General features: G+C 38.1%; 1 protein-coding gene across 5 annotated transcripts in view; it reads left to right on the top strand.

Moving 5' to 3' along the window:
* PDE4D (phosphodiesterase 4D) overlaps positions 1 to 16,755 on the top strand; it is a 794,445-nt gene that overhangs the window by 734,626 nt on the left and 43,064 nt on the right. For all 5 annotated transcript variants that reach the window (XM_069492690.1, XM_069492691.1, XM_069492692.1 and 2 more), the window contains exon 6: positions 6,576 to 6,688. In XM_069492690.1, the coding sequence (XP_069348791.1) occupies positions 6,576 to 6,688 (113 nt within the window). The remainder of the gene's footprint in view (positions 1 to 6,575; positions 6,689 to 16,755) is intronic.

The following is a 16,755-nucleotide window of genomic DNA, read 5'->3' as shown; positions in this document are numbered from 1 at the left end:
AGGCTCATTTGAATTAATAGAATTATTTGCATTTAAGTTAGAGACTTAAGTCCAGGGGGAGAAGATTAAATGGAGGAAGAAAGGAAACAAATCTATTAGATAAGCTATATAAGTTTATTTAACTCTCAATCTCTCACTTGAACTAAAATAACCTACAGCTTCTTGTTATTATCTTCAATCTCTAGGTGAAACAAATAAGGCCCCAGAAGGTTAGGTGAAGTGCCTGGAATGGTGGCTTATATGAGGTAGAATAGAGATGGGAAACTTTTCCCACTCTTCTAGTTTCCTTCAAGGACTAATATTGCTTACAGATATACACATGTCACATAGAGCCCCCAACCCAGATGTCTAATTAAACGTGGCTATTCCAATGCCTTTGACAGAGCCCTCCCTATTTTTACATTGTGTTCCAAAAGCCTTCTTCTTTTTCTCTGGCTCTTCTCTTCAGTGTCAGCTCAGGCACACATTTCTGCTTGGGCCATCCTTGCCTTCAGGTTCAGTCCCTTTGATGAATTAAATCAAAACAAAATAAGAAATGTCTTTAACTCAGCATTTTGTACCTTCAGTAAACTTATTAAAGACTAGAGGAGAAAGAAAAATTCACAGGGTAGTTACCCAGTAGACCAGGCTGACTCCTTTCTCTCTCTCTCACACACACACACACACACACACACACACACTCCCTCTCCAGCAACCAGCATTCTCTTCCCTTTCCTATGTATAAGAGGCACAAATTAGTTCTGCCCAAAATGGAGCTCCTCGAAGTCTCACCTTCTGCCATAAAGTAAATTTATCAAACACTTTCATGCAAACAGGCTCTTCCTGAAAGAAATTTTGGTGAATATAGTTTTTTTCTATCTTGTTATAGTGTGATTAAAAATTCGGTGATTAAAAGGTTGCAGTTTTTAAGTGCAAGAAGCCCACTCCCTGTCAAGTCACCTTGGCCTGATATATCATGGGAACTTAGGCCCATGTAGGATTTTATTTACAGAGATAGGTAAGAATGATCATTAGAGAAGCAAATGGTCTATAAATTATTTAATTTTATTCTAGCAATAATATGTTCAAAGATAATGGCCTCACTGACTTCAGCCTTACCTCCTGCAATCCCATTTACTGCACAGCACTAGAATTTCTCATCCAGTATAAAATCAGATCCCATATCATACAGCACTCTGAATCACTCAGTGGCTCCTAATCTTACAGAGTCCAAAGCTCCTAGCTACAAATGCCTGACAAGACTTCTGCAGATTTTGCAGATTTCTCCAGCCTTCTTTTGCCTGAGCAAGTTCCTGCTCAAGGAAATGTATGTTCCTTTTTCTACATACACATACACACCTTGTTGGTCATAGGTCCATGTGTTTGCTCATGTTATTTTATCTTAAAAATCCTTCCCGCCCTTTTCACTTACTTCCTATTCCATTCTTTAGGACTCGGCTTTTTCTCACTCTACTTCTATCCCAGTCTGATTTAAATAGCCCTCTTTTACTGTAACCTCTTTTACTATAACCACTTGCTTCCTTCTGTCAGAATGCTTTCTACAGTCTAGTGTGCTGAAATTGTCTCCAGTGCTAGATAAGGGACACACTCTCAGTGATCTTGTTTCTGCAGACTCTAATAAAGCACATGACACACAGTTGCTGCTAAATAAATGTCAAGTTACCAGTGGGACTAGAAGTCACTGAAAGCCAATCCTGTGTTTATTTCATTTAAAAAATTTTACTAGAGCCTTAGGCAGCACTAGAAAAAAAATTGTAGGTGGTGGGAAGATTAAAAAAAAAAAAAACCCTCATAAAATTATGCACAACTCCACTTTGGAAGTTTTTTGAAGTACTAAGTGAAATTTTATATATTTTATAAGATTTTAGAAGACTTCAAAACAAGAACTTGATGCCAGAGATTCACTTAGAAATAAGAGCAGCTTGCCACTGGCAACCTCTGCTTAAACCTGTTACATGTACACATTGAAAGAGAATCCAAAGCCTTCATGTATTTCCCATCAGATAAAATGTATAGAGGAAAAAATTAAGTCAGCAAAAGTTAGATCTAACCTGCAAAAATCTTTTGCTGTGGCAAACTCGAGGGGTGACTAGCTCAAAGCAATACATGGTAAAATAGAAATCATTTTCTGCAGTTCTACCTACTTCAGACATTTCCAACTCCCTCCTAAGGAACAAAGAGGTAATTTTGATAGGAATTAGGAGAGCAGAAACTGGAATTGGTTAGGGAGATACATATTTAAGTAGTGCTCTTAGGAGCTGTTAAATGCAGTTTTTTATTTTCAGAAGTCTGAACCTGCAGTTATAATTTTTATTATTTTTTTAAATTAAGGGCAAACAAATGGTGTCCAAAGTGATATTTTTTTTTTATTTCTTCTTTTCATTTCTACCAATAGGTCTGTCTAGGAATTATGGCAAACTTATACAGATCTTTAGCAGACCTTCAAGTGTTGGCAAAGAAACCAACATCCACGCAGTTACACCTCCTTTAACCTCAATGGCCGACAGCACTCTATGTTGTGGGTGAGAGTAATGGGCTGAACATGTCACAAAAAAAACAACCCCAGCATCTAGCTAACTGCTATGGCTCTGAGGTGATTCCTTTTTTGCTTTGCAATGGGGAGCTGCTGCTTCAGCATCTTCTCCTGGAGCCTCTGGAATGGTTTCAGGCCATGTGTCAAGGGAACCCTTGAGCCCATCACAATGACGGAAGCCAAGTGCTAGCCCGCAAGAATTGAGTACTGTTTGTTCACAAAAGAGCCTGAGCAGAACATGGGTGTTACATAGTTCAAGGGTGCCTTGAAGAAAGCCAATGCTGTATAGGAGGGGACTTCCAGGCTCAAGTTATTTCTTGGTTGCTGTTCCATAGACCTCTCCTAGTCGTTAGGGAATTTAGCCAATAGTTTTTGCTTGGATTTTTTTTTTTTGCTCTTTAGTTCCTTGACTTAGCAAGATTTTGGACAGTTAAATAGAAGAGTTTTCATATATTTTTAAGGAGAGCCACAGTGTATACTACTCTCTGGAAGGAAAAGTATTTTATTAATGAATGCAGTATGTGTTCTTGGTAAAAGCCAAAATTAAACTGGCTCACTGTTTTTGTCCCGCTAGCTGTCGACATTTAGGTGTGTTGTTTGGTGTGGTGACTCAATTTCCTGTAGGATAGCTGACAACTTCACATTGAGGCTTTTTGGTAGGGATGAAAAGGTCAGTTACTTGATGTCTTAGCACATTTGGGGTTAAAATTCCTAAAAGTGAAGCTTTAATAATCATGCTGAAAACTTGTGGCTAGCCATATTGCCTATTAATGTAGGAATTTGAAAAAAAAAATAATAGTCTCAGCTCTCTGCTAATATCAGGAATAATTATTTGAGCAACAATTTTACAGAATAAACTATTCTTTACTCTGTTGTTAATAATTATCTTCTTACTGGTTATATAGATGTGTTTTGGTGACTTATGTTTCACTCTTCGGATTTATACAATACATGCAAAAGATGTTAGAACTTAAAATACATGTTTATACCACATTATGATCGTACCCAATCCTGATTATCAAAATGGCTATAATGCATGACTTGGACATCAAATGGATATTCTGGAAAAAATTGCCCCTCTTCTTGTTGTACTGCCTTCTTAAGAGCAAATCCTGTATGTAAGCACATGATGTCTTGAGGCATTAACCTGAAACTTTCTTGAATTACTTTTCCACATTAAAAAATAAAGACTGAAATATAATACGTGAAGCCACATCCTGCTAGGTCAGAGGCCTGAATTTGTACTTTTGATTTCTGAAAAGCTTTGGGAAGTTGGTAAAGGTGGAGGAGGGGACTGTTTACTTACTTCCTGGGAGGTCCCCTGGGGCTCAGGCTTTGAGAAAGTTGGAGTGCAGGGGAGAGGACATTGGAAAGCCAAACCTTAGAGAGGACTCCTGGCTTCCAGATGTAACCAGTGAGTGAAAAAATGGCAGTGAACAAATCTCAGACACAATAGCTATATGCGTCTCTAACCCACTGGATATGCTAACTATGGACAATTCAAATGACCATAAAATAATTTCCTACATTCCTATTTTATATAGTATAGAGAGGAAAAAAGCCAAAACCAAACCAAACCATATAGTAGATACACTACCATGGCAACTTGATAATACTATACTTGCATATGGAAGGTATTCAGTAAAATGAAAATGATTGTGTTATTGTAATAGGCTGAATTATTGCTCATGAACTTCAGGGTGTAGGAGGATTACAAGGGACTTTCTAATGTCACTGTTTAATGTTTCAGTTTTTCTAACAACCATGTAATATTTTTACATTCTTATAATTAACGAAAAGCTATACAAAAAGGTAGTTTATACTGACCATTTAAAATTATCTTTAAGGTTGTTTCTTTTGTTAAGGAATAAAGCTTCGATCTTAAACCTTAATTCACCCGGCAAGATTTAGGCATTGTTTGTTCACCTGACGTATATATTTACGGAGGTTGTTGTAGGAAAAAAAAAAAAAAAGTAGAATAAAAAAGGCAAATTTTAACCTAGAGTACGCAAAGTGAATAGTAAACAGTTCAAGAATTCTTGATAACAATAAGCCACAGGACACATGTAACAAATACTTTGAAAGTTATTCTAACTTTTACAAATTTTATATAAAAATCTGTCTGGAAAATCCCAGCAGGCTGAGATTCAGTCCATGAATTTCTTTGTTGTGCCACTGATCATTTATGGAGACTAAATTTCAAGGACAGAATTTCTTCTCCATCAACACCTCAGATTTGAAGACAAGGAAAAGGGATTCCACCACTTCATGTAAGCTCTTTAATATCTTGTATTGATAGTTTATAAGATGGACTCTTGAGAGTTTGAGTTTTTCCCCCTCTGGTTTGCTTATCACACGCAAATGTACTAAAGTTCTTCTGCAACTGACCAGTTTAGGAAGAGTGCCCGGTTCCCTGGGTTAGCTTTGGTAAGTAGAACCGGCTTCCCTATGATGCCTTTGGATATGGTCTTTTAATTTTCTCATGTTTGTAGTGTATTCTGCCCATGGTGGGTAGAAACACCCTGCCAGATTTTCTTCCTTGGCACCACAAGATCACCTTGGTCTTGTGCAATATCACAGAGGAAGGGAGTACTTATGTAAGATGTGTGTAAATTCTCCTTACCATGTGGTTCATTCACGTTGCTGTTACTTTAAGGTACTACTAGGCAATGCTTAATGTGAAAATGCAGCGTATTGTCCTGTGAATTCTAAAGCGTTCAAGACCCCACAATATTGTATATTTTGTTTGCCTGTTTATGTCCACCTCAAAATTTAAAAGTCTGGTACTTAGTAGGGGCTGACCTAGGTACAGAAAGAATCTGGTCTTCATAGAAATGCTATTATTCCCACAACCCTGCCTCCTTGAAGTAGGTAAATCCTAAACCCTCAGAAACCCTAAAGCCTAAACCCTCAGAAACGGTTGCGCGGATCCTAAATAACCCTGTTTGTGCCGCCTGCCATGCTTTCCCATGAAACTTCGCAGGAAGCAGCGAGTGGTGAAAACGCGACGGCTCTGGCAGTTGGGGTGACCGGGAGGGGCAGCGGCTCGGCGGGGCGCGGGGGGCTCCCGCGGGGCTCCCGCGGGGCAGGTGCGCGACCGCGCGCGCCTGCGCGCCGGGTCCCTCCAGAGCCCCGCGAAGAGCGCGACCCCGGGCAGCGGGCTGCAGGCGCTCCACGCCGGGTTTTCCGCAGCTCTCCTGGCACAGACAGCCCCACAGCAGCTCCACAGACACACACGCTCACGCCCGTGCCTCCCCGGCTGCGCTTCAAAGCGAGCGGCGCCCGGCTGCGCCGGGTGATGGCACGGCGAGGCGGCGCTGGGGCTGAGGGGAAGGACGCGGCGGGTGGCACGGACAGGCTGTTGCAATTCGGAATCTTTTTCAAGGGGGTTGAGGAGGAGCCAGGCAGCGCCGAGGGCCGTGAGGGGCGTGAGGGGGAGTGTTCCCGGAAAGCCGCGGCGATGGAGCCGCGCTGCGCCCGCCGCCCAAGGAGTTGAGAAAGAAAACAGGAAACGTGGTGGCCGCGCACCCGGCCGCGGCTGATTCATTCGCTTCAAGTGCCGCGCAGAAGGCTCGGCAGGCGGGGCGGGCTCGGGGCCGGGGACCGAGGAGATCGGGCCGTGGACCAGAGCTCCTCCGCGGGGCGGGCACTGAGGCGTGCGCGCCACCCCCTTCGCCATCCTCCAGAGCGGGGCTCCGGGACTAGGACTCCGGCCCGCCGCGCCGCCGTCAAAAGTCGCACCGTGGCTTTTCCGCCCATGTCCCCGCGTAAAAGTTGGCTTGCCGCTCTTTGCGCGCCCTTCGTGGAGTAAAACCGAGACGCCAAGCTGGAGAGACTTTGCCTTCCCGAGGCCGGCCGCCCCGCGAGCAGAGCCCTGGCCCCCATCGTGCTGCCGGGCTCGGCAATATGAAGGAGCAGCCCTCATGTGCCGGCACCGGGCATCCGAGCATGGCGGGGTATGGCAGGATGGCCCCCTTTGAACTCACTGGCGGCCCCGTGAAGCGCTTGAGAACTGAGTCCCCCTTTCCCTGTCTCTTCGCAGAGGAGGCCTACCAGAAACTGGCCAGCGAGACCCTGGAGGAGCTGGACTGGTGTCTGGACCAGCTAGAGACCCTACAGACCAGGCACTCTGTCAGTGAGATGGCCTCCAACAAGGTAAGCCCCTGTTCTGCTGTCACTGACGCCCCTAAGCTGCTGATTCCCACACTGGTGAAGCCACCAGTCCCTAAGCCCCCGGGAAATAGAATTGTCACGCCAACTGCATGTTGGCTATTGTGCTCCTTTGGAGGAGGGTTCCTGTTTCCATGCTTTCCCTCTCTCTTCTATTCATTACAGATAAATTAAACATTTTGCAAAAGCAACTTTGACATAGTTTGATTGAGTACCCCCAGGATACAGAGTTCCTAAGTGACATTTTGCCCTTGGAACAGAAATCCAGTAGGGTCCATTAGCATTGCATGTTTAAAGGTATTCTTGGGATTCCCAGTTGAAAATAAGAATTACTGGATGTCAGTGAAATCACTTGAATGTCACCACCTAGGGCAACCAAACTCAGAATAGTTCACTGAACTTGGAACCTTAACCTCATTTATCTACTCGTCAGGGTACCCTGTAAGAACTGCATCTTTCTTTGTACATTCAGTTGGCCATATACATCCGCAGGAAACGTTAACAAAGTTAGAAGGTTCATTATAATCATTACCTTTGTTTCCATTAATCTTGGAGAGAAAATCCAGTTTTCTGAGGTCGTTCAGTTACAAGGAGGCTTCAACTAAGCATTTGTGCCATATGTTCTAAGGTGCTGGCTTGGCAGTTAATATAGTTTTGGGGTCTGAGAAGTAACCTTCAACCTGAGACAGCCTTAAAATAGCCTGGAATGCAAGGTAGAGTGTTTTCAGTTTTTGTTTTCAGGAAAATCTGTTTTTTTTTTTTGTCTTTAGTTATGCAAGGAAATAATTGGGATTATAAATGTTTTCAATGACTATTTGGCTAAAAGGACAGGAAAAGAGGCATGTGCATGTTGGATGCAGATGGCTGAGGGATTTCTCCAGTAAGCACTGGTAATGTTGTGTGGCAATTAGTAATAGTTGTCTCTTAAAGATATTTAAGTATTTTTTGGCCCCCTATTAACAAGGTCAAGAAGGTTATATCATCTTACAGTTTATGTGTATGTATCTTTCCATAAGTGATGCCTTTTTCTGAAGCTTCTTATAGTTTTTATCCCACCTGTTTTGTTTTCATGCAGTTTTTACAAAAAATACCATAGCGTATCAGCCACTTGATTGTCCTATCGGTTAATACTGTTTATGTAGCACTGTTTGATAGCATTGTTGTTTAAGGGAAAAGTTGGCTTCTAATAAAAAAAACAGAAGAGGCGCCCCCTACCCCCAGCCACTGCCTGCAGATACTGACCTACCCATGGGCACACTGATGATTAAATACATAGTTTTTTTTCTCTTTGAGCCTCATTTCTAAATTTGACTTGGCTCCTCATCAAAATGACCGGTTATTGCTCTTTTAAGGGGACTCCTACTCCCCGCTGTGGCATAGGTACCATTGTTCTCATTTGGGTAACGTATTTTTAGTTGTGTAAAATATAAATAGTTTTTTTCTTAATTTGATTCGTAATAGCAGTAGACTTAAGCTGAATATCTCCAGTGTCCTAAATGCTGAATGCTCCCATTCTGCAGTGGGCCTGAGATCTTAATTCTATTGTCTGGTTGATTCTGTATAATAAAAGGAAGAGCGGAATCTGAAGGCACCTAGTGGTATGCGAGCATTTGTTTATGTCTTCAAGATGATTTGACTATACTTTTTCAGATAAATGAACCTGGGCAGCTGCAGTTACTTTCTCTAAAATCCATATTCTTAGTGGTGAGACGTGTGTTTGAACTTAAAAATTAATGTAAAATCTAATAATATATTGTAAATGACTTCAACTGTCAATTGAATAATTTATACTTTAAGATAAGAAAATACTTTAGGTCACAATAATTGCTTAAAATGATTCTTTTCTTTTAAAGGTACCAAATGAGACATTTTTATTTAAAATATTCATTGTGAAGGTCCCGTATTAGACTTTGAGTTAATTTACAGGTTTAGTATGGAACATGGGTTTATTTGGTTGAAGTGAAATCTAGGTAAAGTGAGAAAATACCTTTTTCAAAATGTAGTCTTTCTAGCTGTGTTTATGTTTTGTGGTTGAAAGATTATTGATGTGACACTTATTTTTAAAATTAAACTTAGCTCAGCTAAAGCTGTTGCTTCAACTTTTAATGTCCAAGCCACAGAATCTTCTATGCTGTCTTCAGTGCTGGGAAAAAAAAATGTCCAAGCCATTCATTTCTTTTTAAACTCATTTATTTCTAAGTAAGTGCTAAGCTCACATGACTTTTTATAGCAGAAAAAGGGTTAGCATAGAAAGAAAAAAAGTTCTTGTTGAAGGTTGTAAAGTTACCCTTCTGCTTAATAACAAGGGCATGAATAAGCCACATCCACAAGGGCTGAGTTGGGCCAGCTGATCTGAAGGCCATGTTAGTGATGCCGCACCTTCAGTCTGAACTGGAAATGTATACATCATACGTCCACTTGGTTGTTTGATATCTATTAAATATGAATGAATCAGTCCGAAACATTGCTTTTCAGTTATTGGTTTTATCTCCATCCATTCTTTTTAGATACACTTGTTTGAACCAAACCATGTTTTCATTTTATCCTTTTTTTGCTTTTGAAAAATCATGAAAATTTTCTCTGTGTTCTTCTCTCTTGAAGTTTTTAAAAATTTATTCTAGTAGATTAAAAAGCACAATGAAAACACTAATAAGAGATCAAGATTTTAAAGTGATGATAGAAAACACTTACTATGGAGATAGATTCGAGTGTTACAAAGAATGAAATTGATTCCCCAAACTAGTTAACAAATTGTGTTAACAAATTGTTCGTACATTTCATAGATACTTTAATCAGAGAACTCTAAACCAATTAGCAGTTTTTAAATGATGCTTTAGAAGCAACTAGCTGTATTTCCTATATTGTTATTATAATGTACACACTGCTTGTTGATAGTATGAGGCAGAAAGATTATTGAATTCTTGGCCAAGGCCAAGGTTGGCTGTAACACATGCAAGATGCTTGTACCAAGCGGGGTAAGAGATTCCAGATGGCGTTTAATTTGAGTGATTAAATCTACAACATTTACTCTCATCAGCACAGTAATCTGCCTGAGATTTGTATAGATTTCCTCTGGAACCTCATTGCTACAGTTGAGGATGACTCTTTTAGTGAGGTCTCAAAGCTTTGGAGACAGACAGACCTGGAAGTTGAATCATGGTTTTGTTCCTTGCTAGCTGAGTTACGTTAGAGAAATGACTTCAACTTTTTAGCTTCAGTTTCCTTAGCATAGTATGGGTATAATAATAACTATTTTGAAAGGTCAGTGTAAGAGTTCAAAAGAATGTATAAAAAACAGCTGGCTAATACAGTGTCAGACAGTAGTGGGCACTACCAATTACCGCTTGTTATTGGTGTTATTTGGAGTTCATGTCAAACTTCATTGGTTGCCTACTTGGCTAAAAGTTTTTTTTTACCATTTAGTTTTAATTAATGCTAAACATTTAAAGTTTCATGGATTTATATAATTCTTAGATAACTGTCTTTAGTGCAGATGTCTGTGTTATAAAAAATGCTTACATTATATTTACAGTATTTTTGGCATAATACAGACATACACATTTTAAAGTTCTAATTAGAAGTTTATGCTTTTCATAAATTCCAGTTACAGAATGCCAGACAGAAGAGCTAAGTACTTTTTCTCTTTTGCTCTAAAACTGAAAACACAGCCCTTATTTAACTTTTATAACATGTAAAATATAATGGGAGTTGGTGGGCAGATTTCCCTCCTATTGTTTAGATTTTGCAAAGCTCATGTACCTTTTTAGTAAAATACCTTTCAATACAGAATAGTTTCACTATGTTTTTGGTTACCTTTCTCTCATGGAAAGTATATGAGAATGGAAGCTGGTGGAGAGGAGAGCAGGACAGGGGTCTGGACCTAAGGGCTTTCAAGGATTATGCTATGGAACCCTATATAACCTTATCCTCTTGTGAGCTAATGATGCATGTTTCATCAGGCCTTCAATGTGAATGCAGCGATGTTTAGAGGAGAAAACAAAATCATTTTGAGTTCTCCCCAAAACATACCACTATAAAAATGTGTTTTGTTTCTACTCTCTAATTTTGAGGGCAGTTTGAGGCTTGGCATTGCTGGAAACTGCCGTACTTCAAGCTCAAAGTCTGTCTTGAAGTTAGGATTCAAGCATCCTTCTAAGAGACTTGTTTTTCTATAGCTCATTCCAAATGTACTTAGGCCAGCTTTGCAAATGTGGTCATGACTTCTTTATGGAATTTATTTTGTATATTTGGTTTTTAGCAAACATCTCTAGCATGTTTCTGTTGCCTATAAATTAAACTGCTTTTCTAGGGTGCTTTTTCTTAGTGCTTTCTCTGGCTACTCCCCCTACTGCTTTGCAGATGTCAATGCATAAAGTATACTACTAGCACTCTCTGTGACTGCTCATAGATTGTCCTGTGGGCAAGAGAGGTGCTGGAATATGGGATATTCATACAAGTGGCTAAATCTTAAGGTATTTTAGCATTATGTAAATATAAAATAACTCAGAATAGAAATACATGTTAAACTTTTGCGAAGAAGGAAGCTAAGTTAGTTGGAAAAGGCATTTTAATTTTATGAGAGAAAACAGCAGCAGTTGTTTTCCCCATTAAAATATTAAAACTTAGGTAAAAGAATTGTGAAGAGTTAATCAACATGCCTAAAGGAAAACTTTAAATTTTAAAAGAAAATATCTTCTATAATAGAAACTCAACTGTTTTGGGTTTATCTGCTTTTTCATTCTCTTACTAAAGGTAGATTTGGGAAAGATTTGTGTAGCTTACGTATAATGCCTTAAAGTTAATATGAAGGATTGGGAATCCTTGTTTTTATAATCAGTGTTAGGAAAAAATACTTTCTTTGCTTTTAAGTAATAACAGAAGAGGGAGACACTTTGAAAGGAAATTTTTGTTTCATTGAATAGTAAAGCCCTTGACTTTAACTTAGCAAGACACTAAGGATTAAAACAAATATCAATTTGTCTCTATTGTCACTAACTCAATTCCTGTGTCGGTATTGAGTGATGATAAGCTTAAATATTCCTAATATTCAATTATCAAAAACTTCTGATTTTATAATTCAATAAATTAATTATTACTGTACAACAATGGTCCCCAACCTTTTTGGCACCAGGGACCGGTTTCATGGAAGACAGTTTTTCCATGGACAGAGGCGGGAGGGGAGCATTGGGGACCACAGCTAAAGAAATTGCTTTCAGTTATGTTTTGATGTGATTTATGGGATAATGGTAACTTCTGTCTGATAGCATTATGAACTATCTCCCTTTCTGAAAAAAATTTCAATACATAAGCCTTGTACTTTTCCCAATGTTATGGATAGATTAAACAAACTCTTTTTCTCCAAATAGCTAGGGTGATAGATAATGCTTTTGTTGAGTTTAAGAAGATTTCTGTGATAATCACATAGAGTGTAGCTATTACTTACAATACAAATATGTGATAGATGTGAAATGCTGTTAATGTCAAGATTTTCAATTGATCCATAAAATATATAGTTTGGTTTCTCTTTTGCAGCAGGAAAGACCAACTCTTTTTTTAAAAGTACACATTGCTAGGGTTTATTTTGTGACAGAATAGCTCTGGCAGGACAGTAGTTCTATACCTGGCTGTTTGGTGTAATAGTTTGATTGGCACTATTAGTCTGAGATCTTTCTAGAAAATAAAGAGATGAATAGCCCTTTATTTTAATATCCATACTAGTTTTGAAAGGCATTTTAAGAAGGCATTTTCTTTTATTAACTCTAACAAGGATGTGTGGATGAGCCTTGATATTTGCTTAAACAATAAGTAATTATGCTGTGTTCATTAGGAAATTAGTTATGTTGGATTACCAACTGCAAGTATAATAGGGTTATTATCTGTTCCTCTTAGAAAAGAGTTTATCTTTAAGAAAATATTTTTTATTATTATTGTTTAGTATTCTGGGCTTTTGTTATTATTTGCTGTACTTTGTATATGATTAGAATAAATGATATTTACTCCCTGGCCTGGAATATACATCAGTGATACTTATGGCAGCTTTATAGGGTGGAAAGAACATAGATGTTTCTTCATCAGGCGAACTTGCTTTCCACTTCAGCTCTGTTGTTTCCTACCTAATGTTTTTGGCAACAAGCTTCACCTCTCTGAAGCTCACTTTCTTCATTTATAAGTGGGGATCATGAAAGGGGAAAATAAAATTGAAAAGTTGTCGATAGTATTGTCACTATAATGTTTGCAAAACTCAGTTTGGTGCATAGCACACACTGGGTGCTCAGTAAGTTACGTGTGCTCACCTGTCTAAAATATATACAAAAAAGAAAAATTTAAAAAATCCCATGTCCTGTATTCCTTGCAAAGTAAGAACATAATGTTTCTTAGAAGAAAAAGATGATCTTTCTATTTTATAATAGTTTAAATAAATGTTATTCAAACCTTGTTATTTCTGTGTACATTCATATCTGCTATTATATGTTGAATATTTCAATTTAAAGCAATTTGCTTTTTATTAATATTCTTAAAAATTTATTTATTTTTAATTGACATAATAATTGTGTATATTTACAGGGTTCAAGGTGATATTTTATGTCTACATTATTGAAAGATTCAGTCAAACTAATTAACATATCTATTGCCTCACCAATTTAGCATTCTTTTGCAGTAAGAACATTAAAAACCTACTTTAGCAATTTTGAAACATACATTTTTAACTGTGGTCACCATTCAGTGCAATAGAGCACTAAAACTTGTTCCTCCAGTCTCGCTGAAACTTTGTACCGTTTGATCAACATCTTCCTTTTCCCTATTCTTCCCTCTCTGTCCCGGCACCACTGGTAACCAACTTTCTACTCTGTTTCTATGAGATGGACATTTTTAGAATCCATGTATAATTGATATCATTTATTAAAGACAATGTTTGTCTTTCTGAGCCTGGCTTATTGCACTTAGCATAGTGTCTTCCATTTCTATCCATGATGTCAAAAATGACAGAATTCCCTTCTTTTTTAAGGCTGTATGTTATTCCACTTTGTATATGTACCACATTTTCTTTATCCATTTATCCTGCAGTCCCCAACCCCTAGGCCATGGCCCAGTACTTGTCCATGGCCTTGTTAGGAACCGGGCCGTGCATTACCGCCTGATCCCCTGCTCTTCCCACCCCGTTGTGGAAAAATTGTCTTCCATGAAACTGATCCCTGGTGCCAGAATGGTTGGGGACCACTGCATTTATCCATTGATGGATGCTTAGGTTGCTTCCATATCTTGGCTATTGTGAATAATGCTGAAATGAATATGGGAGTGCAGATATCTTTTCAAAATACTGATTTCAATTGTTTGGAAATATGCCCAGAAGTAGAATTGCTAGATCATATGGTAATTCTATTTTTAGATGTTTAAGGAACCTCCATACTATTTTCCAAAATGCCTATATTAATACATTCCTACCAAAAATGTGCAAGGGATCCCTTTCTCCACATCCTCGCCAACACTTGTTGCCATTCATCTATTTGATGATAGCCATTCTAACAGGCATGAGACGATATCTCATTGTGGTTTTAATTTCCATTTTCCTGATGATTAGAGATGTTGATTGAGCATTTTTCAGTATATCTGTTGGCCATTGGTATCTCTTCTTTTGGGAAATGTCTGTTCAGATCCCTTGCCTATTTTTAAACTAGGTTATTGTTTTCTTGCTGTAGAGTTGTTTGAGTTCCTTATGTATTTTGAATGGTAACCCCTTATCAGATATATGGTTTGTCAATATTTTCTCCCAGTTGATGGGTTGTCTCTTCACTCAGTTAATTGTTTTCTGGGCTCTGCAAAAGCTTTTTAGTTTGATGCAGTCCCATTTGGCTATTTTTGCTCTGGTTGGCTATGCTTTTGGAGTATTATGCAAGGAATCATTGCCGAGACCAATGTTGTAGAAATTTTCCCCTATGTTTTCTTGTAGTAGCTTTATAGTTTCAGGTTTTACACTTAAGCCTTTATATCATTTTGAGTTGATTTTTATATCTGATATTAGATAAGGGTGCAATTTCATTCTTCTGCAGGTGGATATTCTATTTTCCCAACACCATTTATTGAAGAAACTGTCCTTTCCCCATTGTGTGTTCTTGGCACCTTTGTCAAAAATCAATTGACTGCAGATACTTTGGCTTGTTTCTGGCCTTTCTTTCTATCCTGTTCCATTTGTTGTGTCTGTTTTTATGCCAGTACCATGCTGTTTTGATTACAGTAGCTTTATAGCATATTTTGAAATCAGGGAATATGATGCCTCTGGCTTTGTTCTTTTAGCTCAAGATTGCTTTGGCTATTAGGTCTTTTTTGGTTCTATATGAATTTCAGGATTTTTTTCTATTTCTGTGAAAAATGATATTGGAATTTTTATAGGAATTGCATTGAATCTTTAGATCATTTTGGGCAGTATGGACATTTTAACAATATTAATTCTTCTAAACCATGAACATGGACATCTTTTCATTTCATGTCTTCTTCAGTTTCTTTCATCAGTGTTTTATAGTTTTCAGTGTACAGATATTTCACCTCCTTGGTTAAATTTATTTCTAAGTATTTTTTATGCTATTATGAATGGGATTGTTTTCTTAATTGTTGTTAGTTTGTTAATGTATAGAAAAGCTACTTAAAACAGTTTATTTTTAAATGTACATACCCACCTGAGTGCTTCATCTTAAGCAATGATATGCATGAAATCATAGGTTTGATATTCTAGTTATATTTTTTCTAATATACATTAAAATTAATCTATAGCAAAATGAGAAAACATTTATCTGTGTACCACTTTAAAGCATTTTGATTACCACTTATGAACACTGGGCATATTTCTGGACATACTAGTCTAAATCAACTGCAAGAACAATTTTGAGACTCATTTCTGATTAGAATGATATGTTTTAAACAACCTACAGTTTTCCTTCTCAGCCTCCAATGGGATTTCTCCACTAAAAGAGAAAGTGGCAAATTTCTTCAAAAGAAATGTCCCATTCATTAGACATTTGTTTCTTAGGCAGCATGATCTGTGGATTTAGAGCAGCCCACTGTAGCCAGCCTGCCCTTTACCAAGTGTACATGGGACCACTTTCCCTTCTGTGCTTCAGTGTCTTCATTTGTTAAATAGCTGCTATGATGATTTAATGAACTAAAAGATGAGAATTATCAGGACAAAGTCAGAAACAGAGTTGGTACTCAGTACATTAATTTTTTTCCATCTGTAAAGGAATATTGCTAGTTTTTCTTCTCTTATTTTGGGGACTGAGAGTAAGAGGGTGTTTGTTTGCTGTCCTGATTCCTACCTTTCCGATGAGCTTCGATGAGCTTCTAATGGTGGCCTAATGACGTTGGTACTAACCAAAGGAGAACTATTGTGGTGTTTCATTTCCTCTTCTCTCCCCATTAGTGACTTTTACAAAGCCAAGTTTTTTTAGTGGTTGTTTTCTATGCTTTTTTTTCCACCTCTATTTCTATCTTTCAGGGTGTTTACCTTTTGTTTCTTTGTGTACTTTTACAGTATAGCCCATTAAGCCAGCTTCAGCTTTTATCAAAATATCAAAAAATCTCTGGGCTTTTTTTTTCTTAAAAAAAAATCTATAACTCGTTGTGATCAATCTCTGAGCTTTTTCTAGCAGAAATGCATAAAGCAATGGAGAATAGCCTAGCCAGTTTTTTTCATAGATGAATATATCTATTATTCCTCTGAATGAGACCAGAAGTAACTCAGATACACAATATCTTATAAATATTTAATATTAAGAAAAATATATTAAGAACATAGCCCTTCATTCCACCTTTCAACATCTTAACCATCTACACACACAAATATTTCCTTGCTCTGTCCCCTGGGAGGGTCTAGAAGAAGTGACACCCAGTAGCAGTGAGGACACCTACCAGCCACATTTTTGTTTCTTATACCATTCTCCGATAAAAGGAACCAGAACTCTTTGGAGAAATAGCTGATTCTAGGGACTCAGGAATGAAATATATAAGATGAGCCTGGAAATCTTGCCAGATTTCCAGTGCCAGAAAGTAAGGAGGTGCTC

This window comes from Eulemur rufifrons, chromosome 17, assembly GCF_041146395.1.
Source record: "Eulemur rufifrons isolate Redbay chromosome 17, OSU_ERuf_1, whole genome shotgun sequence".
NCBI classification, from domain to species: domain Eukaryota; kingdom Metazoa; phylum Chordata; class Mammalia; order Primates; family Lemuridae; genus Eulemur; species Eulemur rufifrons.
Note: the sequence above shows the minus strand (reverse complement) of the source record. Positions and strands in the feature narration are given on the sequence as shown.